This window comes from Hippocampus comes, unplaced genomic scaffold (genome assembly GCF_001891065.2).
Source record: "Hippocampus comes isolate QL1 unplaced genomic scaffold, H_comes_QL1_v1.1 scaffold310, whole genome shotgun sequence".
Classification (NCBI taxonomy): domain Eukaryota; kingdom Metazoa; phylum Chordata; class Actinopteri; order Syngnathiformes; family Syngnathidae; genus Hippocampus; species Hippocampus comes.
In genome coordinates this window covers 1,077,746-1,091,783 of record NW_017805990.1, presented here as the reverse complement: position 1 = coordinate 1,091,783, position 14,038 = coordinate 1,077,746, and the positions used below count along the sequence as shown (strand labels likewise).

General features: G+C 43.7%; 1 protein-coding gene and 1 long non-coding RNA gene across 2 annotated transcripts in view; one reads left to right on the top strand and one right to left on the bottom strand.

Moving 5' to 3' along the window:
- Nucleotides 1–14,038, bottom strand: part of dpp10 (dipeptidyl peptidase like 10) — a 183,174-nt gene that overhangs the window by 10,176 nt on the left and 158,960 nt on the right. The window contains 6 exon segments of the mRNA XM_019892048.1: nucleotides 1,991–2,035; nucleotides 5,367–5,488; nucleotides 5,811–5,858; nucleotides 5,996–6,087; nucleotides 7,131–7,238; nucleotides 11,696–11,734. Coding sequence (XP_019747607.1) covers nucleotides 1,991–2,035; nucleotides 5,367–5,488; nucleotides 5,811–5,858; nucleotides 5,996–6,087; nucleotides 7,131–7,238; nucleotides 11,696–11,734 — 454 coding nt within the window.
- On the top strand, nucleotides 10,656–13,515 carry LOC109528959 (uncharacterized). The gene is made up of 3 exons (XR_002170758.1): nucleotides 10,656–10,668; nucleotides 13,328–13,333; nucleotides 13,410–13,515. It is a non-coding gene; the product is annotated as an uncharacterized LOC109528959 (long non-coding RNA).

The window sequence follows — 14,038 nt, the reverse complement described above, 5'->3', positions numbered from 1 at the left end:
GGTGTACTTTTCCTGGTCGGAGGTCAGAAAAGTCTGACTTCCCACTTTCCTCAAATACAGAATAAATACAAACAAACTGACAAGTTAATGAGGAACACCTGGACAAGACACGAGTGGCTGAAGGAGCTGATTTGGAAGACACAAGGGACCGTGTTGACAAGCACAAGATCAAATGCCGGTGAATGAGAGGGTAGCCTCCCTCCGCCTTTGGGTGGGGGGACGGGTCCTGACTGTTGTTTGCTCCTATGCACTAAACAGCAACTCAAGAGTACCCAGCCTTTTTTGAGTCCTTGCTAGAGAGCGCTCCTTCTGGGGACTCCCTCGTTCTGCTGGGGGACTTCAGTACTCACGCGGGCAATAATAGTGAGACCTGAAGGGTATGATTGAAAGGAACCCCCCACGATCAGATCTTGAGTGGTGTTCTGTTATTGGACTTCTGTGATCGTCACTGATTGTCCCTAATGAATACCATGTTCAAACATAAGGGTGTCCCTATGTGGACTCGGCACCAGTTCGATGATTGATTTTGTGGTCATATCATCGGATTTGCAGCTGAATATTTTGGACACTCGGGTGAAGAGAAGGCTGGAGCTGTCAACTGATCACCACCTGGTGATGAGTTGGCTCAGATGGTGGGGAAAGATGCCAGTCCGACCTGGCAGACCCAAGCGTATTGGCAGAATCCCCTGTCAAAAGGAATTTCAACATTTGCCTTCAGCAGAGCATTACCCACATCCCGGGATGGCGGGCGACATTGATTCCCTTTGGACCATGTTCCGCACCTCTATTGTTGAGGCTGCCGATCTCAGTCGTGGCCATAAGGTGGTTGGTGCCTGTCATAGCGGCAATCCCAGAACTCCCTGGTGGATATCGGCAGTCAGGATTGCCGTCAAGCTGAAAAAGGACTCCTATCAGGCCTTAATGGTCTGAGGGACTCCGGAGGCAGCTGATGGGTACCAGCTGGCCAAGCCGAACACAGCTTTGGCGGTTGCTGACACAAAAACTCAGTGAGGAGTTCCGTGAATTTTGGGCGGCTTCGAGGAAATTCTGGTCCACCATCCGACGTCTCAGGAGGGGGAAGCAGTGCACCATGAATACTGTGTATAGTGGGGATAAGGTGCTGCTGACCTTGACTTGAGACATTGGTGAGTTGGTGGGGAGAATACTTCAAAGACCTCCTCAACTGGACCAACATGCCTTTCTTCGAGGAAGCAGAGTCTGGGGATTGTGAGGTCGGCTCTCCTATATCTGGGGTTGAAGTCATCGAGGTGGTTAAAAAGCTCCTAGTTGACAAAGCCCTGGAGGTGGATAAGTTTCTCAAGGCTCTGGATGTTGTGGGGCTGTCCTGGTTGACACACCTCCGCAACATCACCTGGTCATCGGGGAGAGTGCCTCTGGATTAGCAGACCGGGGTGATGGTCCCTCTTTTAAGAAGAGGGATCACACTCCTCAGCCTCCCTGGTGAGGTCTATTAAGGGGTGCTGGAGATGAGGGTCCGTCGGGAGATACAAGTGGCCAAAATAAGTTTCCTCCACAGGGTGTTCGAGCTCTCCCTTAGAGATAAAGTGAGAAGCTCGGTCATCCGGGAGGGGCTCAGAGTCAAGCCGCTTCTCCTCCACATCGAGAGGAGCCAGATAAGGTGGCTCGGGCATCTGATTATGATGTCCCCTGGACACCTCCCTGTTGAGGTGTTCCGGGCATGTCCCACTGCCAGGAGGCCCCGGGGATGACCCAGGACACGCTGGCCTGGGAACGCCTCGGGATCCCCTGGGTAGAGCTGGAAGAAGTAGCTGAGGATAGGGAAGTCTGGGCTTCCCTGCTAAAGCTGTTGCCCCCGCCACCCGACCCCCGGATAAGCGGTAAAGAATGAATAGATGGATGCATTTGAATTGTTTTCCTCTTTTTTTTTAAACCTAAACAGGACTTAATCTTAAGAAACCCGAAACGAAGCAACATTGCTCGGTTCGGAGATGGACATATATTCCCTTACTTGTACTATTGAGGCTGTGTAAGATCACCATAGGTGTTCCAGGACCTGAAATGAAAATAAATAAATAAATAAATAAACGTGTAATTCATGCTTGATCAAGTGATTCCGACAAATGTTTCATAGATGGTAAAATTACAAATTGTCTTTCTTTTTATTTCTACAAATGTGTGCTTTTGTTGCTGCCTGTCTTGGCCACGTCTCCCTTGAAGAATGAGGGTTTTAATCTCAGTGCATCCAACCCGATTATATAAAATGTGAAGATTGGGGAAGGCAATTAAAAAACAAATATATAAATAAATAAATAGCTTTAATTATGGAATGCTTACTTAATCATGTCACCCACGGCCACCACACGCTATCTTTAGCGGGTAAACTAAGAAAAGTATACATGTTGTATTGTTCGTTTTTGAAAGAGAGGGACATTGCTGAAGTCACCAATCGCCAGCATGAGTGTGCTGGGATGCTCAAATTGTAATCCTGCAATCACATCAAACTGTATGATGCCGCTCGCATGGCCACAGGAGCACAAATTTGAATGTAAACAAACAGCTGCAGTTTTCAAGCAGCTGTTAGTTTGTCTGTTGGCAACTACTGTAGCACAAATACAGAAGGAACAGTTCAAATCTTCTGTCACATTCAGCCCTTTCTCTCATTTCGCTTTACCCAAGAAAAAAACTATTTTTGGATTTTCTGCTTTTTTTTTTTTTTTTAACAAAAACAGGAGCATTTTATTTATTATTACCTTTTGGTGAGATGTATTTGCTTTGACCTTTGCATTGTAATGCCCACTTGTGGCTCAGTGAAATTGATTCGTTATGTTCGTACTTGCATGAAAACATTCTATGTATTAAATGAATCTCATGAGTGGAATTATATAAAATTGTTTATCCTGATGAAAGAGCAGGCGTTATGTGAACTTTGCCAACTGAAAACAAGCTTTCTTCATGTTTTATTGCTTTCGGGAGAGGGAACAATGTTATTGTAAAATAAATCATTACTCCAAAGGCCAAATGCTTGAAACACTCTCATCCGCCCAAATAAATTTAATCCACAAAAAACAACATGAAGAGTCATCCTCGACTGATCGACTCATTCTTAACACAATATCCTGAAAGCAATTATACAAGTTAGCACAAAGTGATTTGTTTTTTGGCGGCCCAGTAGTCGAGTGGTTAGCCCGTCAACCTCACAGTGCAGAGGTACTGTGTTCAATTCCAGCTGTGTGGAGTTTGCATGTTCTCCCTGGGCCTGTGTGGGTTTTTTCCAGGTAATCAGGTTTCCTCCCACATTCCAAAAACATGCATGACAGGCTGATTGAACACTCCAAATTGTCCCGAGGTGTGAGTGTGAGCATGGATGGTTGTTCGTCTCTGTGTGCCCTGTGATTGGCTGGCAACCGGTTCAGGGTGTCCCCCGCATGCTGCCCGGAGACAGCTGGGATAGGCTCCAGCACCCCCTGCAACCCTCGTGAGGATAAGAGGATCGGAAAATGAATGAATGAATGATTTGTTTTTTTTCAAGCAAAAGTTTTTGGATCAGAGTTTATTAAATCCCAGCTCTAACACTGCGACGGATTGTCTTTGGACTGTCCTAAATCTAATAAAAATGTAACCAACCTACCATGTGAACTGAAAGGAATAGATGGAGTTGCTAAGGTAGCCATTTTGCTGTTATACAGTTGTCACTTGTCAATTACTCATCTTCCAATTTGCCGGGATTATGGTACAAAGATCAAGTATTTGGCTGAGATACAAGGTAAAATTAAGACAATTCTTTGAGACCATCTTCATGAGACTTTCAGGGTTTGTGTCCGAGCAGGAGCGGGAGCCCAACTATTCAAGATTCTCACTGATATCTACAGTAGATAACTGAAATCTGTTGTAGGCTGATCATATTTGCAGAGCAGTAACAATGAGAATCCCCACTGGATGGTTGACCTCAGGTCCCTGACAATCTAGGCCGGTGGTTCCCAACTTTTTTTGTGGATTGCTTTATATCTGTGTGTTAGAGAAATCTATGAGCAAAATTGTATCATGTTTAAAGTTTCATTTAATTTGGGCACATCTAAACGTTTGGGTGCGTATCCAGCACCTCCAAATGCCTGTGCACATAGGCGCCGGCCACCTGGCCGGAGGGCTGTTGAAGTCCACAATTAGCACGTCAATGCAGGTGGGCAATCACAGGGGAGGGGGCGAAACTCGGTCACAAAAGGGGAATGAATAATTTGGGAACAGGGGTTGAACAACAAAAGACGAGTTGAGAACACCCGTCGCGCCCAGGCGACATTTGTCGTCCGCAAAGTCTGCAACATGTTAATTCGATGTAGACCAGACAGAAAAGGCGCCAACGTACTGGTGGTTCAAGTTTAAAAAAACAGGTAACCAATCACCACCGAGGGGCCGGACCGGGGGTGCGGTATGCAAATGTCGGGGGCAGTGTTTTCCTTGTATGTTACAATAAAAGTCGGAATTGGCGGGAAGGGAGCTCGAGAGTGTGATCATCGGAGCAACTACCGTCGTTCGCTCTCAGAGATCCCCTCCCGCCGATATTGAAGACAATTTTCCTGTGTGCCGAGTCATTTCTTTAACTTTGTCCGAGAAAATCTCTGACACTGTGTCAATGAGCAGTCTGATAAATGAAATCGATGCTATTCGTCTGTGGACTAAAATGATTGATGGTGGCATAGTCGTCTGAGAGTTGGCTCAAACAATCCATTCCAAATAGCATGAGTCCAGCTTCAGCCTTTAAAAGCCACTCATATTCCGTCACAGATAGTACAGTACAGTACAATGTGACGATTGTGACTCCAAATGAACAAATATAACACTGTATGGATGATGCTCAACATGAATATTTGGTCGCTACTTTGCGTATTTTGTCTATTGCAAGGGATGGTCTGGAATGTAACCCCCATGAAAAACAAGGTATTACTGTCACCATATTACTATTTCTAGTGTTAACACAATTAACGGTATCCATATTGTTTCCTTTTCTCTTCCCCAATCACTTCATTCGATTATTTTTTTCTCGTTCCCACTGTGTCTGCTCTCTGTCCATCTCCACTTTGTCTCTATCTCAACCAGGCGAGGCAGACCTTAATTAGAGAGAACTCCCTCTAATTAAGGTTTCTCTCCTTCCGTCGCCTATTACTTGCTCATGTAGGGTTCACTTGGTTTTCTTAATGTATGGAGAGCATGATTTAAGACTTCAGGTAACGTCTGTTATGAACTGATACTGTAGAAGTAAAATTGGCTTAAACTTAATGTTTTTCTAACCAGCTGCACCCAGGCCAAATAGTATAGATTGGCTGTAAATTCATTTCAAACTGTGATATTTATGTTCAATTTTATCCACCTCCTCATGTGTGATAACGTACCTTTACAGTGAAGGATAATGTGCTGGTTCGTGGGGCTTAGAACAGCATCAAAGTACAAACAGTGCGCCTTATTGAGCTCGCATGTTAAACACCATCGTGGGAACAATCCAACAGTTTTCACGCTAAAAGAAAGAGAAAATCGGTAAGACAATGGGAACACCCAAAAGCGCTAAATACTATTCAGTTAAAAATCGTTCATCCATTGCTTTGCAGCCATGATAAGGAAAAGAAATGCACTGAGGTGAAAACGAATATTAATCAATACATAGTGTAGCAATACATAGTGTAGCAAAACTGAAAATAATAAGCAAATGTAATCCTTGTATGATAGGATACGTTAGCGGGTTTAATAAAAACTTGTATTTCTACATATTAGCATCATTATCTCCACATAAATGCAATTAAGAAAGAAATAATAGGACAAGACACAAATGAAAAACAAACCTGTAAACTTGCCGCCTTCGAGGTGAACCCTCCGTACTGAGAAAATAACTAGAAAAAGATAACAAAAAAAACATCAAATAAGCTTCCTTCATGCTTTCAGAAACAAACAATATTATTTTCTTTTTTTCGAGATATTCGTATCTGTCTCATGCAAATATATTTCTACAGTCATCAGTTCAACTTACAGGTTATCAGAGCTTTCATCATAGCCAAGGATTTTTGTCACCTCCCAGTTTCCTGACGTTAAATGCCGGACTTCATTTTCATCTGCTCGGAACTGAGATGAGCACAAGATATGTGGCTATTAGTACTTATTTATAAATTAGGAGTGCCTATATGATACATTCTTGTTTTGTTCATGCATGATCTTATGCCTGGACAGATTCCTCTGCAGAGTGCAACAATCTGACAGGTATGCTTAGTGTGTGTGTGTGTGTGCGTGTGTGTGCGTGTGTGTGTGTGTGTGTGTGTGTGTGTGTGCGCGCGCGCGCGCGCATGTGTGTGTGGTATGAAGGCACATGTACGGATTTTTATTTTTTAATGATGTGAATTTTATTTCTACCATCAATGTGACCTATAACCTGTACAAGTCGATGGAAAAAGAAAATATTTTCAAGAGGGGAAGTAAAAATAAACTGTGGTTGCACAGTGAACACATCCTCTTATATTTGGGATGTGTGTTAGTTTCACTTGGTTAGTATTTTCCAGAAGAAAGTTGCTGTGACAACCAATGTGCTGTTCGACTTCAAAGATTGAATGGGAACCGGTTAGCGTGGAGTGGTGGTTTGTTCGATTGACTTACAGTCAACAGGTTTGAGTTTCTAATCTGAGCCGTCAGGCCTTTGTGTTCTTCCCGTGTATCAAAAAATATGCATCATCATGTCGGTTAATTGGAGCCCATAGGTATGAATGTAAGTGTGACAGGTTGTTCCATGTTGTAAATGTGTCCTGCAATGCTGGCCACCAGTCTAGGGTTCACTACTCCTCTCGTCCCAAGTCGGCTGGGCAAGTATCTTACCTGAGACCTCATGTGAGCAAGTGAGCAAGAAAAAGGAGAATTATTGGGAACTTGTATTTACTTGTGTCCCGTTTCCAGAGTGCCTCAACTAACAGGGTTGCCATCACTCACAAATATATGAGTGAGTCATCTCCTGTCTGGTAGAAGCAACCAAGCTACAATATAGTGCCGCAAAAAAAAAAAGAAAAAAAAAAAGAAAAGATAGAAAGTATAGTGGTCAAGAAAGTATGGCTGCCACACCAAATGTGTCATTTTTATGGAGACACTTTATTTGTTCAATCTTAAGACAAATAAAACTTCACCTGGGTGTTAAACATGGCGATGTGATGAAACTCTCCACGTCCCCCTTGTTTCACTGGAACAGTCAAGAAGAATCTTTTGCCATCTTTCGAGAACACTGGATCTTGGTTCTCCAGAAAACAAAGAAACATCACATTTACAGACAGCATAAGCCAAACCTGAACTTCTACTTGAGATACATTTGACATGAAAGATAATGCAAAGCGACTACACCGCGATGGTGGTACGTACTTTGTTACCGGGCACAACGTGATTTATGGAATCGGATGGTTGATTTTAAGTCTTTAACCCCTTTCATGCACCCTGTAACCTGATAACATGATAAGCTGTACGTTGTAGTAACCACTGTCCCTGAAAGGGTTAAAAGTGAACGGCGGATGCAAATCTGTACTTGTGAGGGCAAAATGAGAGGCACGGGAGCAAAATTTTTTCTAATTTTCAATGTATCTGAGCAATCGCACAAAGTCCCTGATCATTCCTTGGACCACGGTGAACAAGATTAGACATGCACACGTTGGCCAAACCAATGGCACACGTGTCCAAAACCTGACATCATCGTAGGTTATACCATGTAGATATGTTACACAAAATTTTAAACCACCTACATATTAAAACAGAGGACATCGATGAATATACTTTTGTGAGATGGATAAAATGAGCCAAGGTTTGTATGAATTGATTGAATGAAAGGATTTATGGATTTTATGCCACTTTGTGTGTCGTGAAACCAGCCGAAATTGACTTGATTATTCAGAAATTTATGTTAGTGAATGGGAATTTTGTAATAATCGCACATTCTTAAAATAAATTATCGCGTCAATATTTCCGATTTTAAAATTCAAAATCTATGAACTGAAGAGTGACATGAGTGACTATTTTGTGAGTATGAAAATGGTTGAAAAGGTAAATCATATTAAATGGTGCATAAGGTTATTACAAATATCAAGAAACATGTTGAGATGCTTCACTTGTAATAATCCTCAAGGATTTCCTCGCAACAAGAAATTACATGAAAACTGTTGGCAGACGTCTGGCGAACGTTTGCGACCTTGGACGTACCCTGATGAACCCTAATGAAAACACAACATTCACCAACTTTGCAAACACCCGCAAAAGTTTGCCCCTCAGTGTGATAGGGGCTTTACCTCGGCCAGTAAATACGATAATTCTCAAATTCACACTGATTAGATTAGACTCTAACAGTAGCCAACCCGCGGCTCGAGAGCAGCATGCGGCTCTTTGGCTGGTTCAGTGCGGCTCCCGGGCTTTCACACGACAAGCGTCGAAAACGCCTCGGCGGTGGCAATGTCATTCAAACAACGGCGCTAAAAACACAGAACGTAGTACGTCAGCCTATCATCAATCCCGTTACTTGATTGACATAGTGGGCAACCAATCAGATGGCTGAATCACCGCTTATGCGCAAACAGAGGCGCTAAGCGCTAAGATAATCAGCGAATTACCTCTGTTTATAAGGCAGGGGTGCCCAATACGTCGATCACAATCGACCGGGAGCCAGCGGATTGGTTCCAAGTCGACCGCAAGGGGTGGGAGGAGGAAATGGGGGGGAAAAAAAGATTTGTGTCTTTGTGTCTTTAGCTTTCATTCATGTTCGGGTCGTTCCGGTGGTTGCTCATCATGGCGTGCGTGCATATGTGCGCGAGTGCATGGTTGGGCACCCACGTACGTCTGCGTGTGTGTGTGTGTATGTGTGTGTATGTGTGTGTGTGGGTGTGTGTGTGTGTGTGTGTGTGTGTGTGTGTGTGTGTGTGTGTGTGTGTGTGTGTGTGTGTGTGTGTGTGTGTGTGTTTGTGTGTGCGCGCGCGCGCGAGGACGGGACGCCCATGTGTATGTGACTCTGCAATAACACAGTAAAAAAAATGGCTCTTCGTCTCTATCTGGTTGGGCACCCCTGGATTAGAGGATGCTAAACATTAATCTTCAAAACCTTTGGTGGTCAATATTAGTAGGCTAAATTTAGCTATCAGATCATTGTAACAAATTTAAAAGGAGGACAAAGGGGGTCTATATTACAGAACTCACATTTTCTCAAAGATGAGGAAAAGTACAGGGAAGTGACGGTTCTGTGAATATTTTTCATGATGAAGGCAGCGTGGGGTTGCAATAATTCAGTGACTCGGACCACACATTGGCCATCGACACTTCATAAGTGCGTCGCAGTAATGTGCTTCAATTGTGCAGAGATATTCCCAAGCATCAGACTTCTCCATTTGGCTATGAGGGGATTGGTGAGATGATGACTGGGTAGTTTTGTTCCTTTTCAACATACACGTATGTGAGCAATTTATGTATTTATTTATTTTAATCAAGTGTATCTCCGGGGGCCCATTTTGAGGTATTGATGGAGAAACAAAGCATTATTGTAAAGTTTGATGAATGACATTTTCGTTTTTCTGTCGAGTCTTGTACTTCCATAACAACTGCGCTGGTTAATTTTAATTCAAGGCGCCATGTTAAGAACGGATGTGACATCAAGGCGTTGACTGGGTCATCCTTGCAACGTCCGGTTGCTGTTGAGTGATATGCCAGATTGCTGACCTAACGATGTTAATCAGTCTTTCTTGTTGTTGTTGTTGTTGCTGTTTTTCTTGTTGTGAACATGGCATCCAATTGCGGATATTTACGAATTAATTTATTTTATTTAAACAGAAAAGATGTAACCTGACCCGCGTCACAGACAGGTTTCTGCCTTCGCTTGCGCTGGCTGATTATTATGCGCTGCGCATCACCCTCGTCTGACACTGACTCAGCAACACGGACGTCCGTCAGTGACGATTGATGGACCTGCCCACCTCAGGAAACTGGTGAGGCTAACTCCGATTCATCCAAATCTGACCAAGACAATACCATATTGAATTGGAGAGAGATGGCCGGGCCAAGACGGTTTTCAGCACTCCTACGCCATGGCTCTACTTCTTTGCAGTCAAGTATTGGCTACAGGCATTCGCTCCCATGGCATATCGACAAATAGGTTCCGCAAGGTACTATAAACTTGCTTGAATACAACCAGTGAAACCAATCATGCGTTTGGATGCAGTTGTCCTTGATAAACGAGATATATTTTTCCTTCTGACCACCGGAGGTAAACTTTAGATATCCTCAGTGGGTGTTACATCCGTAATACTGCACTTGTCACCATGCTAATAAACAAGCCACAACTTGACGTTAGTCGTACAATTAGCAGAGAACAAGTCCTCCATAGGGGTACTGTAATGTTAATAGTGAGGCACACTCACATTAATATCACTGTAAAGAAGCCGCGTATATGACTCGAGACAAGGTAAAATTGACCAAGTGGGCATCTCTGAGCAAGGGTCTGTGTGACAACGATTATACGACACAGTGTGCATTCAAGATGCTCCATTTTTTCCACCGTTTTCTGTTTTTTTTTTGGACAATTTTTTTCTTACTGCTCCGTCAAACCGTTAGGGTGGTTCTGTTTGTGACCAACAGATTGCACTGTAGGGCTCCCCCTGCAGTGGCACACCTGTTGGTCATTGTGTCATCAGTTTGTGTTTTGTTGAAAGGACTCCCTGTCCGACCAGTCAGTGTTGGGTCATTTTTTGTATCTACTCGTGTCTGCTTTGTGTTTGTATTTTTGTTAAATGCCTTTTGTTAAGTCCACCCTGCTCCTCCCTGCCTCCCTGCTTTTTGGGGTCTGCTACTCTACTATCACTCCAACATGATAGAATGACCCGACGAAGACTGGACCCGCAGGACCGGAGCCCTGGTCCGACTGCCACTAATCCTCGTTCCGGCAGCGCAAATGTTGCGGCTGCCACCCCCGTTCCGGCAGTGCAAGTGACGCGGCTGCCATCCTCGTTCTGGTGGCGCAAGTGATGCAGCTGCCACTCCGTTCCGGTGGCGCAAGTCCTGCGTCTGCCACCCCGTTTTGGCGGCGCAAGTCCTGCAGCTGCCACTGGGCGACTTAGGGACGTCTGGGATCCGTCCCTTCAGGAAGGGGTACTTTTAGGGTGGTTCTGTTTCTGACCAACAGGTGGCACTGTAGGGCTCCTCCTGCAGTGGCACACCTGTTGGTCTTTGTGTCATCAGCGAGTGTTTTGTTAAAAGGACTTCCTGCCCGACCAGTCGGTGTTGGGTCATTGTTTGTCATTGTTTTTATCTGCTTGTGTCTGTTTCATGTTTGTATTTTTGTGAAATGCATTTTGTTAAGTCCTCCCTGCCTCCCTGCTTTTTGGGGTCCTGTACTCGACCATCATGCAAGCCTTGACACAACTGCATGTGGAAAATCAACTTTTCAATTTCTTTGTATGAGGCGATTATGGAAATTCAAAATGCCAATACATGTTAGGGTTGTTGTTTTTTTTTTTATGCGTTGTATACATGTGATGTTCTGTTGACTGAGTGAGAGCAGTGCGCAATTGTGCACACACGCAGTTTAGAGGGAGCATTGCAAAGGAGAACAGACATTTTCCTTTCTCTGAAAAAAATTGCAAGAGGGACGCAAAGTATCAAATTATTTTATATGAAGAAAGAAAGTTAATACAATACTGCATTCTGAGAAGAAGAAAAAAAAAGGGATTACCTGTTTGGAAAGCCAGAGCTCAGAATTTTCTTCATGTCTCTGGAAAAGACACAAAGAAAAATGTGTATGTGTAAGTTTTTCTTTCTTTTTTCAAAAGTGGAGTTTTCCTTTCTATCAACAAATGAACGGATCACATGGCGAAGCCCGTAACCTTTTCTGGGGATTCTATTCTCACTTCTTATTTCATTCCGATAACAGTAGCAGGCATGAGAGAGGGTCTTAAACTGGAAATTGCTGCCTGCTGAGTGCGCTCGGTATAAAAGCTGGGACTTCTTGATTTGAGTTCAGGGGCAAGTCTAGTTCACTGTGTTTGGGAATTTGGCAGGATGTGCTGTGGCAGGACGAGGACACAATTTGGTGACTGAAAAATGACTAAACTTTAGACCATTAAAAAGCAGGACTAAGTTGCGGTGCAGGTGGTGGTTTGGTGTCGGCACAGGCAGACAGATTCTGAGTTTCTGAGATGACCTACGCACATGTACAGAAATAAGAAAATAACGTTAACTCCACCCACGCACATGGTTAGACCAAGCTCTTCGCTAGACTTGTGCTGGACACAAAATTAGTGCCCCCTGTGTTCAGCTGTTATGTTTTTGTCATCTGCTAACATGTACTATAAAATATAAGAAACATAATAATATACAAAGTAACAGAAAGGTGAAAATTTATGAAAACAAGACACAAAACAGTTGAATCAAATCGGAAAAACAAAAATAGATTCTGCTTTTGAAATTAAAATGTCACCATCTCATGACTTTGTCTCTCTCTCTCTCTTTCTCTCTCTCTCTCTCTCTCTCTCTCTCTTTATACACACACTACTCACACAAAAGGTAAGGGATATTTGGCTTTTGGATGAATTTCATGACGAACCTAAAATGCGTTCAAACATTTCCAGGTGAACTTAATGTGGCCTTCTTGAAGCTTTTGAATGCACATGTCCAGCTGTTTCATTTTTCAGTTCTTTTTGCACAAATTGCTGTTCTGTAACGAGGAGCTTTGCGGCAAAATTAACAACATCCTTAAATCGACCATTAGATGTCCTGGTTCAGTTAGATCTGCTGCATAAACAGTCATCCTCATCACGCTGTTCACATTTCGACATCATGAGACCAAAACGACACCTAATGATGGATTAACAGTACCTTGCCATTATGATGCTTCAAACAGGATGTGCTCTGATGGAAGTGACCCCTGAGCTAAGAATGTAACAGAGATCATCAGCAGGTTGCAACAGAAATACAGAGAGACTGGAAGAGTCACAGAAAGATGTAGAAGTGGATGTCCTTTGGCCACATCTCATGCTGATGACCACTCCATTGTGAACAATGACCTGATAGAATCGGATGATGAATGCAACTCAACTCCAGGCACGTTTAAGGGAGGCGAGAGACCATTCGAAACTGTTTACATCAACCTGGTCTGCATGCTAGACGACCTGCAAGGGTACTTGACCACACCACTGGGCAGAGGCATCATCATGTTGCATGGGCCAGGGAGCATTTACGCCGGACGAGGGACCAGTGCGCCTCAGTGCTGTTCTCTGATGAAAGTCGATTCATGTTGAGCAGAAATGATGGCCGCCAACAAGGCAAGGAGAGCGCTCTACATTAGCCACTGTTGTCACCAGATGAGCTTTTGGTGGTGGTGGGGTTACAGTGTGGCAGGTGTGTCCACTCAGTACAGAATTTCCCTACACATTGTGAATGGTACAGAGACAAGCCCATACTACCTGTACAACATTATTAATCCAGTGACTGGGCCCCTACATGAACAACACAGGCCTAATTTCATCTTCATGGACGAAAATGCTCTAGCTCATCGAGGTCACATCATCAGGGAATGGCTGTTGGAGGCTGGTGTACCTCAAATTCAATGGCCTCCACTTTCTCTAGACCTGAATCCTATTGAAAACATGTGGGATCCGCTGAGGCACTGGGGAGAGGCTCGAAACTCTGCACCACAGAGCCTCAATGACCTGAGGGCCACCCTTCAAGAAGAGTGGGATGCCATGCCTCAGCAGACAATAAGTCGTCTTGTGAAAAGAATGACATGTCGTCGTCAAGCTGTAATTGATGCTCAAGGGCATGTGATGAGTGATTGAGATGTTTACATTTTTGACATTTTTTGTTGTGGTGTACCCACCATTGCTTTTAACGTTTGTTTCAATTAATTGTTTGAAATCACCGGTGCATACTTCTACTCAAATGTCCTACTTTCATGACATGATATCACTGTAGCGTGAACTTTTTACATTTTCCATAAATTTCACCTGAAAGCCAAATATTCCGAATTTTGTGTGTGTGTGTGTGTGTGTGTGTGTGTGTGTGTGTGTGTGTGTGTATA